The 23730-nt window shown below is 36.8% G+C and overlaps 1 protein-coding gene across 9 annotated transcripts in view; it reads right to left on the bottom strand.

Annotated features, from left to right (window-relative positions):
- The window catches only part of KATNAL1 (katanin catalytic subunit A1 like 1), a 90470-nt gene that overhangs the window by 19806 nt on the left and 46934 nt on the right, over positions 1–23730 (bottom strand). For all 9 annotated transcript variants that reach the window (XM_023584770.2, XM_058277004.1, XM_058277003.1 and 6 more), the window contains 5 exons: positions 18505–18632; positions 18002–18107; positions 12913–13071; positions 12052–12178; positions 9735–9869 (listed from right to left, as the gene is read on the bottom strand). In XM_023584770.2, the coding sequence (XP_023440538.1) occupies positions 9735–9869; positions 12052–12178; positions 12913–13071; positions 18002–18107; positions 18505–18632 (655 nt within the window). The remainder of the gene's footprint in view (positions 1–9734; positions 9870–12051; positions 12179–12912; positions 13072–18001; positions 18108–18504; positions 18633–23730) is intronic.

Here is a 23730-nt window from a genome sequence, read left to right as displayed (position 1 = left end):
AATAAATGAATGAAAATTAATACTAATAGTCAATTAACCCAAAAGAAATTGGGAAAGGAGAAACAGAGAAACAAAGTTGACAAATAGCAAGGACTTAAACAAAGTCATATCAATATTACATTAAATTTAAATAGATTACACATAAACTAAATATGAAGAATAAATGCATGGAGTTAAAACCTAGAGTATAGGTTATTAGGAGATAAGAGGAGGGCTGAGAAGGGGTACCAATGCTTAATGCACATAGAAGGTTTGACTGTAAAAGTATGGAAATGGATAGAGTTGATGGTAATATTATAGTGAGTAGAAGTAACATAGTTGGTTTATTAATGGGGTTGTGGCTGAAAAGGGTAGAATAGGGATGTAAATGTCAACTGAAAGTTAGAGAATAATCTAGGTACTGAGTAACACAGTGAACCCAGAGATGAATGAGAACTGTGGTTAATAGTACAAATACAAGAATATTCTTCTATGAGCTAGAACAAATGTACATCACTATTGCAAGGTGGTAAGAATGTGGAGAAGCATGGGAAAAATACAGTTAATGTAACCAATGGACTATAGTCAACAGCAATACCTTAATATTCTTTCATCAATGCCAAAGATGTACTATGTTAATAATAGGGGAGTATGGAAAAAAATTTATCAAATGTTCACTATAGACCACAGTTAGTGATAACAGTCTGATGGTATTATCTCATAATTTGTAACAAATGTTCAACAACAATGTAGCATGTTGGTGGAGTGACGCTGTATAGGAATCCCACCCATGTGCATGATTGTTTTGTTACATTCACAACTTCCCTAATAAAAATATATTTTTAAAAATTTAAATAGATCATGATCTCCAAATAAAAAGCAGAGATAGACTGGATAAATAAAAAGACCCAACTATCTGCTGTCTACAAGAACTGCACTAATAAAAAAATAGCATGAAAAGTAAAGAAAATAGATAAACCATGCAAATTCTAACCATAAGAAAGATGGTAAAGCTATTTTAATATCAAAGTAGATATCAAGTCGAAGGGTATTAAGAGACATAACAAGAGAAATTTCAGAATGATAGAAGAATCAATTATTCAAGAAAACATAAGAGTTAAAAATATTTATGTATCTAATAAAAGGCCTTCCAAATGCACAAAGTAAAAAATGAGCGAATTAAAGGGAGAAATCAACAAATTTACAATCATAGTTGAAGATTTTAACAACCCACTATAGAAGAACTAGATTAAAAATAATCAGGAGGAGACTTCCAGGAAGGTGGTAGACTGGAAGGACACGGAACTCTTTTTTCTGCCAGAAAAAACTGCTAGAGGACAGGCAGAAATGGTCTGCAAAAAAATCTTCTAGGGTTTAAGACACCCTCCAACCAAGCATTGAACTGAGAGGGCTGTCAAAGATCACCATCTGCTGGAGAACCAAGGAAATGCAGTGAGGAAATTAAATAAGTGGCTTTCTCTGGCCTTTACAACCTCCCTTCCCAAGTCCCAAGGAAGTGGATTTGCAACTCATTACTGGGTCCAGGGTTTAGATTTGAACAACTAACAGGGACAATCCTAAAGACCCGGAGCAGAATGAACCAAGAATCAAAGAACACAGCCACCCACCACTAAATCCTTATGAAAGAGAGCAATTGAACATCTGAGTAAACTCACCATCCAAATCAGATGCCTACACATCAGCAAAAAATTACAAGCCACACTAACAAAATGGAAGAAATGGCCCAAGAAAAGGACTATATCAAAGCCCCAGAACAGACACAGGATTTGAGACAACTAATCAACAAGATGCAAACAAATTTCCAAAACCAAATTGATGAGTTGAAAAGACAATATGAATAAGGAATCATAAAGGCATGGATAAAGAGATAAAGGACATAAAGAAGACACAGAGTGAGCACAAAGAAGAATTTGAAAACCTTAATAGAAAAGTAACAGAGTTCATGTAAATGAGAGACATAATAAGTGAAATAAAAAACACATTAGAGGCATACAACAGTAGACTCAACATGATAAAAGAAAGAATAAGTGCTACAGAAGACAGAACAGCTGAAATTGAAGCAAGAAAGGAACAGAGAGAAAAGAATAGAAAAAATTGCAAGGGCTCAGGGAATTTAATAATATGAAACACAACAACATACATGTCATGGGCATTCCAGCAGGAGAAGGGAAAAGGGGCATCTGAGGAAATAATAGCTGACAAATTCCCAATTCTCATGAAAGAAATGTACTTGCATGTCCAAGAAGCACAGTGTACCCCAATAAGAGTAAATCCTAATAGACCTATTCCAAGACACATACTACACTGAATGTTGAACATCAAAGATAAAGAGAAAATTCTGAGAGGAGCAAGGGAGAAGAAAACCATCACATACAAGGGACACCCAGTAAGACTTAGTATGGATTTCTCATCAGCAACTGGCAATGGTATAATACAAATACAATAGTGAAAGAGAAAAATTGCCAGCTGAGAATTCTTTATCCAGCAAAACTGTCCTTCAATATGAAGGTTAGTATAAAATCCTCACAAACAGAAATGAAGAGAGTTTGTAAAAAAAGATCCATCTTTGGAGGAAATATTAAAGGAAGCCTTGGAGCCTGCATGAAAAAGACAAGAGAGAGACTTGGAGGAGAGCGTGGAAGACAAGAATAGCAGAAAGGATAACCAATAGAGTAAAAGACAGAGGAAAATAAGACATGCATATGAAAAAAAAGAATAAAATGGTTGAAGTAAACAATGCATTTACAGTAATATCATTGAACATGAATAGACTGAACTGCCTAGTCAAAAGATTCAGTCTGACAGAGTGAATGAAAAAACATGAGCCATCCATATGCTGCTTACAAGAAATCCACCTTAGATCCAGGGATAAAAACTGGTTGAAAGTGTCAGGTTGGAAAGACACTTTACAAAAATAGTAACCAAAAGAAGAAATGGGTTAGCTATACTAATATTGGACAAAACAGACTTGAAATGCAAAAAAGTTATAAGAGATATAAAAGGGCATTATATATTAATAAAAGGGACAATCCACCAGGTAGCTATAACAGTCATAAACATCCCTGCATGTATTCAGGATGCCCCAAAATACATGAGGCAAACTCTGGCAAAACTGAAGAGAGAAATAGACATCTCTACAATAATAGTTGGAGACATTAACACACCACTTGCATCATTAGAACAACTAGACATAAGGTCAACAAGAAAAAAGAGAAGTTGAACAATATGATAAATGAGCTAGACCTAACATACATCTATAGAATGTTGCATCCAAACTTGGCGGATTATACATTCTTCTCAAGTGCTCATATATCTGTCCCCATGATCAACCAGGTTAGGTCATAATGCAGATCTCAAAAAATAGAAAATGACAAATTATACAAAGCACCTCCTCAGACCATAATGAAATGAAACTGGAAATCAATAATAGACAGGAAAGACAGGTAAATAGACAAGTAAATCTGCAAATGTGTGGAGACTAAACAACACACTCCTAAATAATCGGTGGGTCAATGAAGAAATTGCAAGTGAAATCAGGAAATATATTGAGACAAATGAAAACAACAACACAACTTATCAAAACTTATGGAATAAAGCAAAGGCAGTCTTGAGAGGGAAATTTATTGCCCTAAGCATCTATATTAAGAAAGAAGGGAGCAGGTGTTGCTCAAGCAGTTGAACACTCACTTCCCACATGAGAGGTCCCAAATTAGGTTCCTGGTGCCTCCTAAAAACAAACAACAAAAAAATTTTAAAAACAAATGAAAAAACTAACTCAAGGGAGCCAATGTGGTTCAGTAATTAAACACCGACTTCCTACATACAAGGTTCCAGGTTCAATTTCCTGGCCCAGAACCTCAAAAAAAGAAAAGATGGCAAGCGGATATAGCTCAGTGGTTGAGCATGTGCTTCCCATGTACAAGGTCCCAGGTTCAATCGCCAGTACCTCCAAAAAATGAAAAAAAAAAAAAAAAAAAAGTGAGTCTTTGCCCAATGCACACCAGAGAGTCAAGAAAGTGACATCAGAATTTTTAAAAAAACAGCTAAAATGAAAGATCCAATTGAACAACTGGATAAACTAGAAAAGAACAGCAAACCATTCCCAAAGCAAGCACAAGAAAAGAAATAATAAAGATTAGAGCTGAAATAAATTGAGAACAAAAAAAATAGAGAAAAATCAACAAAAACTGGTTGTTTGAGAAGATCAATAAAATTGACAACCCCCTTGTTAGACTAACAAAGAAAAAAAAAGATACTAATCAATAAAGTCAAAAAAGAAAGGGGCGAAGTTATGACTGACACCACAGAAATAAAAAGGATAAAAGGGTATTATAAGCAACTGTATGCCAACAAACTAGACAACCAAGATGAAATGGCCAGATTCCTAGAAATGCACAACCTACACTTAAGCTACAAGAAAAACAAGAACTTAACAAACCAAACACATTTAAAGAGATTGAATCTTTCATCAAAAATCTCCCAACAATTCTACCACGCATTTCAAGAAAAATTAACACTAAACCTATTTAAACTCTTCCCAAAAATCAAAGATGAAGGAAAATTACCCAACACATTTTATGAAGCCAACATCACCCTAATACCAAACCAGATAAAGACACTATAAGAAAAGGAATTACAGACCAATTTCTCTAATGAGCATAGATGTAAAAATTCTTGCAAATCAAATCCATAACTATCAAAAGACTTAGGCACCATGACTAAGTGGGATTTATCCCTGGTATGCAAGTCTTGTTCAACATAAGAAAATTAATTAATGTAATACACTACAATAACAAATTGAGGGGAAAAACCACATGATTAGTGCAGAAAATGCATTAGACAAAATCGTGAAGATGTCAATCCTATGAAAACTCATTTATAGATTCAATGCTATACCAATCAAAATTCCCACAGCCTACTTTACAGAATTAGAAAAGGCAATTACCAAATTCATTTGGAAGGGAAAGTGAACCCAAATAGCCAAAAGCATTCCAAAAAAGAGGAGCAATGTGGGAGGAATTTCACTGCCTGACCTTGAAACATATTACAAAGCTACAGTGGTCAAAACAGCATGGTATTGGCTTAAAGATAGACAAATTGATCAGTAGAAAAGAATTAAGAGTCCAGAAATAAACCCTCACCTCTATGACCAACTGGTTTTCAACAAACCTACCAAAGCCATGTTAAGAGGACAAAACAGTCTCTTCAACAAATGCTGCTGAAAGAACTGGATATCCATAACCAAAATAATGAAAGAGGACCCCTCTCACTCCCTATACAAGAACTGAAGACCTCAACATAAAAGCCAGAACCATGAAAGTACTACAAGAAAATGTAGGGAAACATCTTAAAGACATTGTAGTAGGTGGTGGTTTCTTAAACCTTACATTCAAAGAACGAGCAACAAAAGATAAAATAGATAAATAGAACCTCCTCAAAATTAAACACTTCTGGACCTTTTCAAAAGGGTGAAAAGGCAGCCAACTCAATGGGAAAAAATATTTGTAAATCACAAACCTGATGAGGGTTTAACATCCAGGATACATAAAGAGATGTCACAACTCAACAATTAAAAGATAAATGACCTGATTGAAAAATGACTTGAGGAAAGCAGCTGTGGCTCAGTTAGCTGGGGTCCCATCTACCAAATGGAGGCCCTGGGTTTGCATCCCAGGGCCTCTTTGTGAAGGCAGGCTCACCTGCCAGCACCGCAGAGTGCCGCCCAGACCTCCAACACCGCGGAGAGCCAACTCAGCAAGGTGATGCAACCAAAAAAAAGGGAGACAAGCAAAAACACGGAAGAGTGCACAGCGAATGGACACAGAGAGCAGACAACAAGCAAGCGCGGGGGCGGGGAATATATAAATAAAATAAAATAAAATAAAATAAAATAAATTACTTGAATAGACATCTGTCCAAAAAAGAAATACAAATGGTGAAAAAAAAAACCAAAAACATGAAAGGGAGCCAATGTATCTCAGTGGTTTAGCTCCAGCTTCTCATATAAGAGGTCCCGGGTTCAATCACCAGCCCTGGTACCTCAAAAAAAAAAAAACCACCACATGAAAAAATCTTCAACATCGCTAGCAATTAGGGAAATGCAAATCAAAGCTACAATGAGGTATCATTTTATACCAATTAGAATGGCCACTATTAAAAAGACAAAGAACTACAAGTGTTGGAGAGGATGTGGAGATAGGAACATTTATTCACTGTTGGTGGGAATGTAGAATGGTACAGCCACTGTGGAGGACTGTTTGGCAGTTCCTAAAGAAGTTGAATATAGATTTGCCACGTGACCTGGCAATACCACTACTGGGTATATACCTAGAAGAACTGAGAACAGTGACACAGATGTCTGCACACCAATGTTCATAGCAGCATTATTCACAATTGCCAAAAGTTGGAAACAACCCAGGTGTTCATCAACCGTTTAATGGATAAACAAACTGGTATATACACACGATGGAATACTATGCAGCTGTAAGAAGCAATGAAGTCATAAATTACATGACAACATGCATGAATCTGGAGGACATTATGTCAAGTGAAGCAAGCCAGACACAAAAGGTCAAATACTGTATGACTGCTACTATGAACGAAATATATTGAGTAATTTCATGGAGTTAATAACTTGAATATAGTTCACTAGAAAATAGAATGAGGTTAGAGACTAGGAAGCTGAGGATTAATATGTGCAGAACTGGTAAAAACTGTGTTAATCTTTGGAAATGAACAGAAAATGTGTAAATACACCACAATGTTTGTAATATAGTGAGATTCAAAGAGAAAGTCTAAGGTCATGAATATTCCTAAAAGGAAAGCTAAAAAATGTAACATGGGACTATATAGCATTCTAAAACCACATGAAATAAGAATATGGGTAAAACTGCATATTTTAAGACCATTTTTCTTTGAAACTGAACAAATACATGTTAATATACTACAAGATGTTAATATCAGACCAAAAAAAAAAACATGCTAAGTGAAAGAAACCAGATACAAAGTATACTACATATTGTATGAGTTCATTTATACAAAATGTAAATATAAATCAATTTACAAAGATGCAATTAGATTAGTGGTTACGTAGGGCTGGCAAAGGACTGCTAAGGGGTGTGGAGTTTTCTTTTTAGAGTAATGGAACTGCTCTCAAATTTTCTGTGGTAGTGAATGCATGAGATTTTGATTATATTAAAGCCACTGATTATACAATTTGTGTAGAGCGCATAACATATGAATATATCTCAATAAAACTGCTTGATAAATAAATAATTGTGCATAAATAGCTAGAAATAGCAGGGAAGTAGCATAGAGAGATTGAGAGGTGAAGAATTTTCTTGTTTGTTTTTTATTATTTATTGATATAATGCAAATGCTCTAACAATGATTGAAGTGATGAATGTACAACGATGTGATTATACCAAATATCACTGATTGTACACTTTGGATGAATTGTATGCTTTATGAATATGTATTAATAAAACTGACTTGTTTTAAAAAATCTAAAAAGATAATAATCAAGAATAATCTAAAAAGATTTGAATAATACTATCACACCAACTTGACCTGACATTTAAAGAAGATCATTATACCCAAAAAGTACAAATATGCATTCTAGTCAATTACAACTAGAGCATTCACCAAGATAGATTAATGCTGCACTAAAATAAAATAAATCTCAATAAAACTCGAAAATTGAAATCTTACCGAGCATGTTTCTGAATGTAATGGAATTAAATTGGAGACCAAAAACAATAAGATATCTACAAACACTCCCCCTCCCCAGTTATTTGGCTACTAAATCACACACTTCTAAATAAGCTAACAGTCAAAACAAAAATAACAAGGATTTTAGATAATATTAATATTTCAAACTGAATATTAAAGAAAACATAATATAGAAAAATTTGTGGAATGAAGCCAAAGCTTAAGAAGATATTTAAAGCTTTAAATGTTTACATGTTAAAAAAGGAGGAGTTTAAAATCAATAATCTAAGTTTCAATTTAAACAAGAGAGAGAGGCAGCAGACTTGGCCCAGTGGTTGGGGCGTCCGTCTACCACATGGGAAGTCTGCGGTTCAAACCCCGGGCCTCCTTGACCCATGTGGAGTGCTGATGCACGCAAGAAGTGCCCTGCTGCCATGCCGGGGTGTCCCCCACGTAGGGGAGCCCCATGCACAAGGAATGCACCCTGTAAGGAGAGCCGCCCAGCGGGAAAGAAAGTACAGCCTGCTCAAGAATGGCGCTGCATACACAGAGAGCTGATGCAGCAAGATGATGCAACAACAACAACAAAAAGAAACACAGATTCCCGTGCCACTGACAACAACAGAAGCGGACGAAAAGAAGAACACAGAGCAAATGGACACAGAGAACAGACAACTGGGGTGAGGGGGTGGGGGGGTTAGGGGAGAAAAACAAATAAAATAAATCTTAAAAAAAAAAAAAAGACACCATAAAGAAAACTGAAAGACAAACCACACACTGGGAGAAAATATTCACAATGCATGTATCTGACAAAGAGCTGATGCAAAGCATTAATAAAATAACAAATAACCCAATAATTTAAAAAGGGTCTAGGACTTGAAAGCTATACTGCACAAAAGATATACCAATGACCAACAAGCACAATAAAAGATGCACAACATCATTAGTCTTCAGAGAAATGCAAATTAAAACAAAGATAGCATTTCACATTTGACAGCTAAAATTAACATACTGACAAGAACAAATATTGGAAAGATAAGGAAGTACTGGAATTCTCATTCATGGGTAGGAGAAGTGTAAAATGGCACACATGGAAACAAGTTTGGGTATTTCTTACAAAGTTAAGCATACATATACCCTATGACTTACCTATCTTATCTACTGTACCCAAAAGAATTGAAAACATCTGTCCATGAAAAGATCTGTACATGAATATTTACAACTTTATTCATAATTAGCCAAAAATAAGAAACAACTCAAATGTTCATTGACAAGAAAATAGATTAACAAATCATGGTATAATAATCACACAAAGAATAAACTACTGATACATGTAATCATATGGATGAATCTCAAAAACATTATATTGTGTAAAAGCAACCAGTCATAGCAGAGTACATATTGCCATGATTTCAATTATATGAAGTTTAACAACAGGCAAAATTAATCTACGTAATAATAATCAGGAAAGGGAAAACTTATGAATGGATTGGATTAACTGGTAGGGGATACATGAAATAGGAATGTCCTGTATGTTGATGAGGGTATTGATTAAACAAGTGTACACATTTTTCAAAACAAAAAATTATACACCGAAGATCTGTACTTTTAACTGTATACAAATTTTATCTATATATAAAAAGAAAAAACATCACTTAGGAAAATTTCAACATTTATCCACAGGATGAAATTATATTTTCCAAAGTAGCATATTTTGAAAAACATTCCAAGAGTACTTTTCTTTTAAATCTCTTAAATGAGGTTAATGAAGACTCTTAAAGTTTAAAAGTAAAACTTACATGTCCTACCAAGTTTATTAACATGAATATTTCTCTGAAATATAAGAACTGCTTGGAGATTAAAGGAATAAAGTACTGGGGCCTCAGTGCTTCCATGTACTACAAATTTGTTTTGTGATGCTATAAACTTCTTTAAGCAAAATAACAATGGAATAAAGATTGAGAGAAATATAAAAAAGGTAACAGTAACAGAAAGCTCAAAATAGTAAACGGAAGGAATCATACCTGTTGGGAGAGGTATATATATCCTTTTTTCTAATCTCCTTCGCAAAGCTTCATCAATGTCCCAGGGGAAATTGGTAGCTGCCAGTACCATAACCATTTTGGAAGGATCGTCATTTTCTAAAGCTCCTCCAACTCCTGTATACAGTAAGGAGAGAAAAAAGATACAGCGGTTTTCTTACAGTCCTTTATATACTTCAATTCAACTAACATGTCTAAGTAGAGCCACAGTGCTTGGTGGTAGGATGCAATGATGAAAGTAATGCAGTCCTCTGACCTCAAGGTGCTCAGTATGTGGTGACAGAACCAGACACAGCATCAGATAACTACAAAACAAAGAAGTAGGAGAATTCACGTAATCTATTTCAGGATCCTAAACCTGTAAGAACAACAAGTTTTCCATTAAGAAAATAAATCTATATTTTCTTTGAAATAAAAGGGGTAGGGGGTTAGACTGCTTTATTCCTTTCTTATTTTTAAAAAACTAAGTTCTCTCCAAAAAAATTTATCTTCGTTTTCAATCTAATTTATTTTATTTTCTCAAGAAGAGGAAGCTTAAGAGGGTCCACACTTATTTAATATAGTAGCATGCAATCATACTTTTGAAAGACAAATTATATTACACTGATTTTTGTCCTTCAAACTTCTAAATGATTTGTAAAAAATAAACAAGAAATGTAGTAATGAATCTAATAATCAGTCATTGCTGAAAATACCATTTCCTTTTATTACCAAACCAAATATATGTACATACAGTCTACTTTTTCAGAATTAAAATTTCAGTTAAAAAAAATTCAGGTCACACAACAGAAATACAGGAAAAAATACAGTAAAAAAAAAAACTGTATCAAAAACCAACTTTACTGATAAAGTTTCTAACCTGGCATATCAAAGAAGTTCAACATAGTATTTTCTTAATAAAGTATTACTGTGCTCCTACTTCAATCATTATCACAAAAATTAAGGTGTGCAACTAAAAATCAACAGTGGCAAATGCCACTCAATAAAATTCAGCTGATGAAATTCATCCTCAGTGATTTTATTAAAAATTCAATCACCTAATATTTTTCCTTTATTCCCACCCCCCAAATTAGAAAAAAATTAAAAGGGTAATAAGCTCATTGAGGGAAGTGACTTATAGTACATTATTTTACACATCTTTTAGTTCCCAGCACTATATACGACACACATTTTAACTATTTGGTATTCATGAATGGTAGACAACCATGGCTGTTTTAAAACAATAACTTGGGATATTTTCTAACATATTTCATTTTTTCTCATGGTTTGCTTAAACAGCTTCCTGTTTACAACACAACTACCAGAGTAACATCTCCTAAAAGCAGCTCTGAACCCATCACTATCCTCCTTCAATGGCTCCCTAATCCCCTTTCTTCCTGTCTAGGAATTCCTATCAATCCTTCAAAACCAACTCAGTTATCCGCCCCCACTCCATGACCCTCTCTTCTTCTGTGTTTTCACTACATCCAGAGTTTACTTCTACCACAGAACTTAACAGAATTTAATGTTAAAAGCTAAGTTTCCCATCTATATCAGTGGTTCTCAAACTTTCTGGTCTTTTGGCCCTTTTAAACTTTTAAAAATAACTGAGAACCAAAGAGATTTTGTTTGTGTGGTATAGTATCAATATTTACCATTAGAAACTGAAACTGAGACATTTTTAAAATATGAAACTGAGACATTTTAAAAACTGAGACATTTTAAAATAAAATAATAAACCCATTATTTAATGTAACATTTTTATTAAAAATAACTTTTCCAAAATAAAAAAATGAGTACAAAGAGAGGCATTGTTTTACATTTTTGAAAAATGTCTTTAGTGACTGCCTTAATAGATAACAGCTGGATTCTCATATCTGCTTCTGCATTCCATCTGTTATGATATCACACATGTCTAGTAGCTTCTAGAAAACTTGCAAGAGAATGAGAGTGAAAAAGGCAAACAATGTCTTGGTATGACTATGAAAACAGTTGACCTGGCAAATCTTTCTCTGTGACTGCTAGGGCCTAGACCATACCTCTAGAACCTCTTCTCTAAATAGTAAGAACTCCTTGACGGCAGTGACAGCCCTTTTCTTTGCAACCTCAGAACCTGAAATGGTACACAATTCATAGCAAGTATGCAATAAATGCTTTTTGAGTGCATGACCAGATGAAGAAATGGGTGGATGAACAAATAATTAAAAATAAATTCAGGCTGCCTTCCAATCCATTCATTTAGTATTTCCAAAGTTTGTGCCTACACATAATCCAAGGAGGAAATAGGACAGTTTTGAGATTGTCATTAAATATCCATTACCATCCATCTGAATGAGCAGTTCGGACTTGACTCTGCGACTCGCCTCATGCTCATCTGAGGTCCCTCTTCGACTGCAGATGGAATCTATCTCGTCGATGAAGATTGTGGTGGGGGCATAAAATCGAGCCTTTGTGAAAATATTTTAAAGAAATCATTCAATGATCTCATATAACAATCTGAATATTGTAAATGTCATTTCCTCTTTTTAAAACAATGGCAAGAAAGAGTAGGAACTGCTCACTGCTTTAATGCCACCATTTGGTTATTGACAGAGGTTAAATCAATCATTCACATCAGAAAAAAGAAATTTCTGAAAATAAAAGATAAATTATATGGTTGGTGAAGTTGGGTGACAGATATATGGGGATTCATTGTACTATTTTCTCTACTTTTATGTCTGAAAATTTCCATATTAAAAAATATTTTTTAAAAGATAAATCATCAACCTCTATCCTTGAGCATGCCTTAATTATTACAAATTCCTTCTAAAATAGGAATAAACTTTAATGAAATCAATTTCTAACTGACTTTTTAAATTTTTGTACACTTCTCCTCAACCGGTTCATTAGAGATACAGAAGTATCAGTCACCACACACAGAACCAAAATCTATTCTTCTTTTACCCTGACTGGACAGGATGTCAATAACCTTCTTTTACCTCAGAGAGGAAGACACATTGAAGACATACCAACTATCCCACCAAACCCACTACCTCATGTCTGTTTAGCATGTTAAGAACATTAAAATACAACTTCACTTGCCCTTTTTAAAAAAAAGACCCCTAGGTGAATAGGCTAGATTATGGGGAGTATCATAAGCCAACAAAAACAAGACTTTGGAATCTGAAAATATCACACTCACCATTTCAAACAACAGGCGGACTAACTTCTCCGATTCTCCTCTATATTTAGAAGTCAGTGTAGAAGAGGAAACATTGAAGAATGTTGTGCCACATTCAGTGGCAACAGCTTTAGCTAGCATAGTCTTGCCAGTGCCTGGGGGTCCTACCATCAGCACACCCTGAAATGTCAAGATGTATTACATGACTTACCAGATTAACAGGCTCTATTACAAAACATCAACTATTATTAACGTACACTAAAAATTTCTTATCAAAAGATAAATGTCAGTAAAATCATGGTGCATTTGGCAAGAGTGTCATTCTATAGGTAGAAACAAGGAAGAGTGGTGTGGCCATTAGAAGCTTTCGTTTCTCAAGCCAATTCATTCCTGTGCATGTAAACCTATTGTAAATGGACATTTTGATTATATTCAATTAAGAAACCTCCTTTGATTAGATCACTTCAGCAAAGGAATGAACTAGACCGGGTCTTAATCTTCTTTGTGGAGTCCTTTATAAATGGAGAAATAAAAAGCCATAGAAAAAGGGATGGAAGTGGCTCAAGCAATTAGGTACCTCCCTCCCACATGGGTAGGACCTGGGTTCAGTTTCCCAGTGCCTCCTAAAAAGAAGACAAACAGACTGAGAGCACAAACAACAATGGAGGGGGGAAAAACAAATAAATCTTAAAAAAAAAAAAAATCCACAGACAGGGAAGTAGATGTGGCTCTACCAGTTGGGTGCCTGCTTCCCACATGGGAGGTCCCAGGTTTGGTTCCTGATGCCTCCTAAAAAAAATAAAAACAAACAAGCAAAACAAATATAAAAACCAACTCAGGGGAACCGATGTGGCTCAGTGGTTGAGCACTGGCTTCCTACATACAGTTCCTGGGTTCAATCCCCGGTACCCCCCTCCAAAAAAAAAAAAAGCCACAGATACAAGAAATAAGGCCAGAGAGACAGAAAGAAGCCTCCAGAAGCTGAAATCAATGAATCCAGGAGAGAAAAGAGCCATAAACAGAGGAGACAGGAGAGACAAGCAGGTGCCACCATGTGCCTGACCACCCACAGCTGCAGCTCAGTAAGAAGGCATCTCCTGACAATGTCTTCACTTGAACCCTTCCATGGCCTCAGAACTATAAGCTTTTAACCTAAAAAATTCCCATTCTAAAAGCCAACCCACATCTGGTATATTGCCCTAGCAGCTTTTAGCTAACGAAAACAAGTGATTTCACCAAATGTCTCAAATCAGAGGTCATCAGAGGTGGGTTTAATAAAAGACCTAGGCAACAGAGAATCTTACAATAACATTCAGAAAGCACCAACCCCACTCTCCTAAACCAGCCATGGGAAGTATTCTTAGTGTTGGGCACCCCGTACTCGGGACTTCTCTGTGTAAATATTGTGAGAGTAGGAGGACATTTTCTACCACCTGTAGTAAAATTATACGTTTCCTTCCCCTCCATAAGGGCCAAACTATTTTCCACAATGCACTTATAACATACAGATTTTAGTAAAAAATAAAGACCCATCTATGAGTTTTAAAAGATAAGAGCAAAATCCAGCTGTGATTCTAGCATAATTAAATTAGCTAGAATTCTAAGAATTTAATGTGCTAGACAGTTAATGGTTTATGTAAGATAGTGTTAGTGAAGAAAGAGCCACTAAATATAATACAAACTAAAACTAAATTCCAGGTATTTCTTACCTATGAAAACAAACAAGCAGAAGTATTCTATAAAAACAAATCAATGAAGAAAATTATTCAAAAAAAAACCAATCCTCTACAGTCTTGAAGACTAGGTGATTTTCAAATAATTTTCTTCTTCTATCCCTTTTAATGGGAGTTAACCTTACAACCTCTTCTGAATAGGTGCTGTTTTCTTGACCCACCTGTTAATTTATCTTAATAAGCTTCTGGGGGGGTAATCTTTGAAAACTACGTATACATGAAATTCCTTCATAAACTCCAAATTCAAAAACTGTTCAAACCTTTTCCAGCTATAGAAATTTGATACATGCAACAAGTAGGAATCATCAGGGCTTGAAACAGTTTTTTTTTTTAATATTTACTTTATAGGGAACATTTAACCATCCATGGGCTTGAGATTTTGAAAACTGAAAACAACTAACATGCCATCAGCACAACAGCAGCAAAGTTCCCATCTCTCGTGGTAATCTCTTTAATGTCCTCCCAGTTCCTGCAATATCATCAGGGAAGCCACCTCCAAAAGGAGTCACTGTCCTGTTTTAGCATCTTCATGTAGACACAGCTCATAGGTACTGAACAGTACGTCTTCTCCTACACTCTGAAATCCTCTCGAGCCCAGCTGGAACCCCACATCCCCAGGCAGGAGCCGTCCCTAATCCCACGCAGTCTGCTCCTTACTCCGCGGTCAGGGCACTGACGGTCTGGACCCCCACTAGGCTCCTAGATGGCCTAATCCTGGAAGGGACCCACTTCTGCCTCAGCTCTCCATCTAGAATGTCTTGCAGTCCAGGGACCATATCTTTGAAAACCTATGCATTTTCCAAGTACTTCACCAAGTACCTCCCATAGAACAGGTACCGATGGGAAAACAAAAGAATGGCAGCGCACTGCCAGGAAGTTTCCTGAGGAGGGAAAGGCACACAAACACAGATGAAGCTGTGGCATCGAATTTTAAATTTCCAAAAAGGACTATAGCTGTCATAACCTTGTTAGACCTCAGTTTACTTGTCTGTCAAATGTGGGGATTTGAGATGATGATCTCAAAGGCTCATTCCACTTCTGAAATTCTGAAAATTTAGATTTTAAGACTAATTCTATACACTTAATAGAAATTTCTGTCTTTTTATTTTCATGTCCTCTTTAAAATCTGTTTATTGTCCCATTTTAGTAAATAATCTTTTCTCAGAAACCTCTAAAAAAAAAAAAAAGCAGAGCCTGTTTAAAAAAAAAGAATAGTAGCTCTATATTCCAGAATTCCAGAATTTTATTTTACTGATGCAGAAAAACAGAAAAATAAGTTACTAGCCCAAGAACAAGGTGTTTAGAAATAAATTTCTATACTGTTTTCTTAATCCATCTTGCCAATAAAAACTACAAAAGTCAGATCATCTTTTTATAACAATGCATGAGAAGTAGTTTTATAAAAACAACCAAATGTAAAGATTTCTTAGAAAAAACATTTCTGCAAACTCAAAACATATTAACCTTTTGGAAGTTCAAGAAATGATGGTCATAAGTTACCACCACCTGTGGCTGGTGAGAAGCTGCAGCCCCCTTGCTCACGTGCTCACTCCACAGCAGAGCAGGCCGTGACCCCACCTGGGATCCTCACCTCCGGTGAGGGACACAGACCTAACCTGTAACTAGTAAGCTCACTACTGGGACAAGCCAGCCCAGTGAAGTGAAGATGGATTTCATGTCGAAATCCAGGTAAGGTGCTACAAAAGCCACTTTTCTCCATCTGTCCTGCATCTTACTTTCAATTTTTCATGTTTAAGTTTAGCAATGATTTCCAGAATACATTGCCTCCTGTACCACACCAGTTAGATTAAAAGAAAATAAACTTTATCCTAACTAAGCTACAAGATGATGATTTGAAATGATAAATGTTCATTTTCTTCACTTTAATTTGATCAACTTCAACAATTCTCGATAATTGAAAGAACAAATCCTAATATTCCTGTATAATTGAACATCTGAAGTAAAAAACAAAAAATACCACAGATGATGCCCTGTCGCAGATTAAGTCGAAGGTATAAGATGACATGTGAAAGAAGCTGGAAACTGCAGTGGCAAACCAACAAATTCAGAAGGAATCAAGATACTCTACCACCAGAGGCCATGGACAGTGCCTCAGCACCTTGCTCAGTAGTTTTGATTTGTTTTTGTTTGTTTTGCTGTGATTCAAATGCATGAAGTGGTAATCAAAGTGGTACTTAAAAAAAAAAAAAGAAGCTAAGCCTGGGAAATACTGAATATTCAATTTTCTAAAAGGTCTAAAGGTATCAGCCGTTTATTTTTAATTTAGAAATACCATAAATTAAATTATACCTTAACCTATCCTGTGTTATTTATGATATAAATTTTATTAGAGCAAATTAATGCTTTGAATTACAATATCAATCATTATAACAAACCTGTTGCATTAAAATATAAGGTAGAGCATAAATATTTAATAATATAGTTTGTTTTTTTTAACTCCTTTGAATACCAATTTAAAAACCATATTTTCTCTTTTAAATGTTGTTTTAATAATTATGATAAAGGAAGAATTTGTATGTTCCCAAAATAAGGTAAATCTGTAACAAACATAGTCTGTAACAGTTCCAATCATGAGAGGCTCTCAAAGCGTGAAGGGCGTTCCCATCAAGCTATTCGTGTGAATACACACTTTCTCTTCCTCTCCACTGTTAGGCATGTGACAGAAGAGGGGGTATGAGACTAGAAACAGACTTCCCCAGCTAATTCTGAAGGGCAACGTAAGACCATACTTTAACTTCCTCTACTAGGGAAGATTCTGCCTATGGCTAGGTCAAAAAAAAAAAGTTCCAGGCAGCTTTAAGCCCTTGGAAAGGCTTTGAGGTTGACATCAAGTATGTCAGCATGAAAACACTGGACTTAGGAGGAAATAGTCCTGTGGGGGCTTTAAACTCTAAGTCAGAGGACAAGTTAGAAGGAAACAAACATTCTTATTATGTCCGAGAATTGCACCAGGCCTAGTTTATGCTATGAATAGTTAACGATTAGTGAGAAAAAGGTCAACTTCTAGAATAGTATTTACGTGATTATTATGTAAAACTATGTTAAACTATTACTGTTTAACTTGCTTGTCCAATTTTTATTTACAGAAACAGACATCTAGAAAATTTTTAAAAACTAATCTTTGGCTCAGCACCTGAGAGAAGTGGCTTTAAATGAACATACACCAAGCCCATCTCCCCTCCGCGCACAGGTCACACACCTCAACTCCAAATCTCAGCCCAGCTTGTTCTGGTTTACACACATCTCCACAGACTCTGACACACCTTGGCAAGCAGATGAAGAAACTTCTGTCGTGCTGCCTTTCATTATCAGGCAGGCAGCATTCTTATACTGAGACTATTTCCATGGAGTCTCACCTTCCAAGGCCTTCTAATCCCTTTGAAAAAGTCGGGCATCCACATCGGAAGAACAACAGCTTCCCTTAGCAACTTCTTAGCTTCTTCCAGATCTGCTATGTCATCCCTTTGCAAGAAGAGCAGAGTTTCACAATGTTTATTCAAGGATGCCTTTGATAGTCAATACTAGTTTTTAAAAAAATTTTTAACTTACGAAATTATTCTTAAATTAAGAACATTATTCTAATCCTTACTACTGAAAATGAACAGTGAAAGCATATTGCAGTTATTAATTAGAACATGTTATTCAACCTTTGTCAGCTATGTCAACATCAAATTGCACTTAAAATTTCCTTGGTTACATTTTGACAGAAGAGCTGTCCTGTCAATTCTACATACTCATATCAGGGATGAAGTCAAAATCAGGAGATGACAGATAACAAGAGAAGATTTGCACCAGCCAACCTATAGCCTATCATGTGTTTTCTCCTCTACTTTAATCCAACAACTTCAAAGGTTCTAACCAATGGATGCTAGGATTCCTGGACACAATGTCTCTCTCGAGTGCTTCCACCAGATCCCTATCATATCCAGCACCATCAAATTTTGGAATTTCACCATCACTTGCACCATCCTGCATATTTTTCCTTCCCTGGGGATAGATACAAAAAGAAGTACTGATCAATAACAGAACAATTTTAATTAACATCAATACACTTTCATGTATTATAATGTAAACACAAGTAAAATAACATTTTATTCTTTTAAGGTATGTTTTCTGATTACCCAAATGCCACCCTCTCCTATTAAATTCATTATAACTAGATGAACTGGTCAACCTTATTATAACCTTCCTCACATTTCCATTCAGAGTGGGAAGAGGACAAGTAAAGGTAAGGCTAAAGTGATCCTTGTTATACACCAACAGATCACTATATATCAATAGCCTAGCTCTAAATTTGTGGATGCAAAGGATCTATCCACACACACACAACATACACCAGAGCATATTAAGAATATTAATGAGGAAGAGAAAAAAATTAGCATATTTGGAACCTACTATGTGGCCCTAAGTCTCCCATATAATCGTATTTAATACAACAACCCCTACTAGGTAGGTAATACTGTCCTTATTTTTACAGATAAGGAAACTTGGACTCAGAGGTTGAGTAATTTAATCAAGTCCATAGTTAGTAAACATCATGGCAGGGTATTAACTGTCTTCCTGGTCCCTAACGCCCTTTCCAGACATCAGACTGCCTAAAGCCTGGCTGAGCAACTCCAAGTTGAAGAGTGGGCTGTCTACGGCAGCATTACACATCCTCCAAGCATTCAAGAAGACTGCAAGACTGCAATTGAGGGAAGAGTGGGGACTCTGCAACTGCATCTTACAAAGCCATTTCCCTTTTATTTTAAGTACACTCGCCACCCCCACCCCCAGGATTTACGGTTTCTTCCTAATAAGGTGGTCCTTGGACCATACCATAAAGTCATTGTAATGACAATGGTAAAAGAAACTTTTTAAGCAGTATTATTAAGACCATCAAAGCAATATACTTTACCCAAAATTCTTTATTTAATAATATGATGGCTTTAAAAAAATTATACGCTAGGCTTCCATGGGGCGCTGCCAAGATTTACTCAGCTTTGAGGAGCTTTAAATGAAACACACTCAGTTCCCAGAGAAAGTTCAAGCACTGGAACTATTTCAGCAGGCAGAGCCAAGTATACCTCCCCAGAGCTTCAACTTCAGTTAATGACTAATGTAAAATGAAGGGAGGAAATGGTCCAAATGAGTCCACTTCCAAAGCTTAAATCAGAAAAGACAGAACAGAGCAGAATGAACCTCTTCTACCAACACTTCTTCTGAGATCAACAAAAGGCTGGATCCCAAGTGCTGAGAAGGAAATAAATGGCTCCCTTTGGCAGATGCACTAGTTCTTTTAACTAGTGCATCTGCACCAGGTAAATGCACTTTAGTGCACCAGGTAAATGACCCAAAAATGAACAACTTACCATATCTCAGCAGTATGGCAGTAAATATTAAGTACTAAGTAGTACTACTGAGTATAAATTTTCAGTAAGCGTTCGTATTTAGGATAAGAGGTCAATATGACACTACAACTGAAGCAGGCTAGTAAGATAGAGAATCAACAGAGGGATCTGGAACCTGACAAAGAGTCCACATGAACATCGATATCCCCAAGATGGCTGCTGGAAGAACCTCCCCAAGGTTCTGCCATCCAGAACAAGACTTCCCCCGGAAGCCAAGAGAAGCCCTGGATATTCCCCAAGGACTTTATTTTGGGCCCTCATGGGGGACTGGTGCGGGGGGGGGGGGGGGGGGGGGGGGGGCAGTGATCAATCAAAACAGCAAACAGCTGGGACTCCTCCCCTGCCATTAGCAAAGGGGTGGAATAATTAATGGTTCAAAAAGTGGCGCAAGGCCTGAATTTTCTCATCTTTGGACCTTGATTCTGGCCACCTTCCCCCCAACCCAGCTTGGATCACTACGCAAGTAAACCTGGGGATTTATAATCTATAATGGGAAATTGCAGTCTGTAAACCGCCCTCTTTATCACTTTTCAGCCTTTTCCTCTTCACCTGGGACCCATGGTCTGTTATTTTCTCTTATTTCTCTTCTCTCCCTGCCTGAATAAACCACTAGCCTGACTCATCCTACATGCTCTTGAAATTCATTTCTGCAGCATGCTCAAGAGCCTAGACAAAATCCAGTAACACTACAGAGAATATATTTTGAGCATCCCTACACAACAAACATCACACCAACAAACTTAAAACAAGCTCAGCTTATTCACAGTTTATTATATTACATATAGTTATAATTATGAACTGTAATTGCTGTGGAAGAGCTAAGTGGTCAGTATGGCTAAGAGAAAAGAAGTAGAGAGGTGGGCAGGGGCCAGACCACTCAGGCTAGGACAGCAGATACATGTTAACACTCGGCCACACTGAGAAAGAACAGTCCAGAATGTCACAGGTCCAGGGCAAAAGCCAAAGGGACTGCTTTGGTGTGAGCAAGGTGGGCCTGTCAGAGGTGTTCATGAAGTTTGCAAAGTTCTGGATCCACTGTGAAGAGTTCTAGACAGTAGCACGCAGTCGACAACTAGTATGAGCGCCGGGCCTCTGGCACTCCATATTCCTGCTCCCCTCGTCTCCACGGGTGCACACACTAATGGTTTCTTGGACATCTGCCTCGTCTTTCTTCTTCTGTGCTTCAGTCTACACATTTGCTTCTTCCTCCGCTTGGGTCTCATGGCTCAGCTCGGAGGTTTCCAGCAAGAGGGCACTAAGGCCAAGAGCAATTTACATTTTTAAATGCCCCTTCCGGCAGCTGTATGAAAAACAGATTAGGAAGGGGCTGGGCAGTGGACTAGAAAAGTGAAGAAATATTGAAGGCTGGTTGGGACAGGGGCGATGGGCCGGAGAAGCAGAGAATGGAGAGGCTGGGGTGGGGGTGGGGGTGGGGGTTAGAAAAGAAACAGAGGCTGGTGTAGCAGTCAAAGCCATGGTCCCACTTCACAGATGGGGCAAGTGGGCAAAAACCAGTTAAAAGACTTGCACTAGGAACCAAGCTTCTCAGTGGTAGAAATGAGAATAGAGTACAAATTAAACACTCCAAAAAGATTTTAGGAACTTTTACATCAAAATAAGGTTAAAAAAAAAAAAAAAGACCTAGGAAATTAAAATTAAACAATTATATTTGGTTACATCAGGAAATAAGCAACATAGTGACTATTATCTTCATGACAAATACTCAGATAAACTGGAAAAGGGACCTCAAATTGGAACAGGGACCTCAAATATAAGTAACTATGGTTTTCAGTTCACCTAGATTTAACTGGCAATACCTAAAATAAATGGTTTCTTTTCAGGCAATAAAGATAACCTCACCAAAGATAAGATTATCAGAAATTTAGCAACACTGGCTGCAATGTCTCAGAAGTGATCTCAGAATTCTTTGCTTCGATTTTGATGTAAGTTGTCAAGGTCAGCATTAACAGGTATTTGATATTTAGCCTGAAGACTAATATACTCTTTTTTTCTCATTAAAACAAAATACTAACTTCTTTTTACAAATATCTAAATTATGCGTATCAAGAAAAGTTTAATGATCTTTTATTAGCATTAGCTAATCATTCTATTAATATGTGAGAACAAGGCTCAAAGTGACTAACCCAATATCACAGTCAATTCACCATACAGCTTGACCTACAAGGCAAATACAGGTTTTTGCTTTTATTGTGTTCCCTCTCCTGTCAGGCAAATGACACATGGTCAGTTAATAGCTCTGGGTCTCACATTTTGAGAGAAATACCAACAAGTGAATTATACCCAGAGAAGGATGACCAGGGTGATAATGGGCGTTAACCAGAGCATCATGCAGAGGACGACCAAGGAAACGAGAGCTATTTAAGCTAAAGAAGAAAATGCTAACGGAGCAACACAACCAACTGATCTCCTCCATCTTACTCCAAAGGACACAACCAGGACCAGCATAAAGAAGGGACAAAAGAGGTAATTTCAGATCAGCAAAACAAAGAATTTTCTAGCAAATGGTGCTGTCCAACAAGGAGTCATCGCTCTTGTTGAGTACAGAGCAGCCTGACATTAGAATTACTGGCTAGTTGGTGGCCACTGGGCCACAACCATGGGCATGTCTAAGCTGAATGATAGCTGACCTTCAGTTCTTTCTCGAAAGCTATCACCTCTCACTTGCCCACTTACTCGTCTGTTGCCTGAATTCAATACCCCAAGACAAGTGAAAATTTTTTGGAAATTTCAATATTTCCCTTTATTATATACAGTGATGTTGTATTCTGCTTCTGATCTAGCCTAGTTCTCCATGTTCATATTACACTGATAGCTAGCCCTCTTATACTGCCTCCTATGTGCCACGCACTGTTCCAAGCACTTAAACACTATTACTTAATCCTCTTAAAAGTCCTGTGAGGGAGGAACTTTTATTTCCATCTCACTGATGACAAAAGAGAGGCACAAAGAAGTTAAGTAGCCTGTCCAAGGACACATAGCTAGATCCTAGGCAGGCTGGCTCCAGAATCAATGCTTTCAACCACCCCCAGTACACTGTGGCCTACTGCTGCACACTCCTGGGCTACACCGACCCTAGTGTGATAAGTGAAACCCAGGAAAAGTTAGACGAGAGCTCTAAGTTATATCCCACACTAAGACTCTATTTTTTGCAAATGAAAACAGTCTGATAGATACAAAACAGTGCCTACTAATTTCAGGGTCATGCCCTGCATTGGCATGATAATACAAAACACATTTAAGATGAAATAAGAATCCACAGCATTCTCACACTTATCAATATATTTGCTCTTTCAACAATATTTATTGAACAATTACTATAAGTCAGACACTATTCTAGGCACCAGGGATGCAACAGTGAACTAGACGGACAAAAATCCCTGCTCTCATGAGGCAGATGTTCAAGTTAAGGGACACAATCAATGCATAAATGAAAAAACATACAGCCAAACATTAAGGCAGTTCAAGTACAACGGCCAGTGCTTGGCATGTTCCAGAACAGCAAGGAACCCAACAGAGCTAGAATGGAGTGCAATGAGAAGCAATGTAGAAGGTGAGGTCAAAGAAGAAATGAACACCCGACAGGGCTGGTGGACAGCCCTGTACACCAATATCAGGACTTGGGTTTTTACTGAAGTTGTGAAAACAAAGGAAGGTTCTGGGCAGAGGATAGACAC

Source organism: Dasypus novemcinctus, chromosome 15 (assembly GCF_030445035.2).
Source record: "Dasypus novemcinctus isolate mDasNov1 chromosome 15, mDasNov1.1.hap2, whole genome shotgun sequence".
Lineage (NCBI taxonomy): Eukaryota > Metazoa > Chordata > Mammalia > Cingulata > Dasypodidae > Dasypus > Dasypus novemcinctus.
Note: the sequence above shows the minus strand (reverse complement) of the source record. Positions and strands in the feature narration are given on the sequence as shown.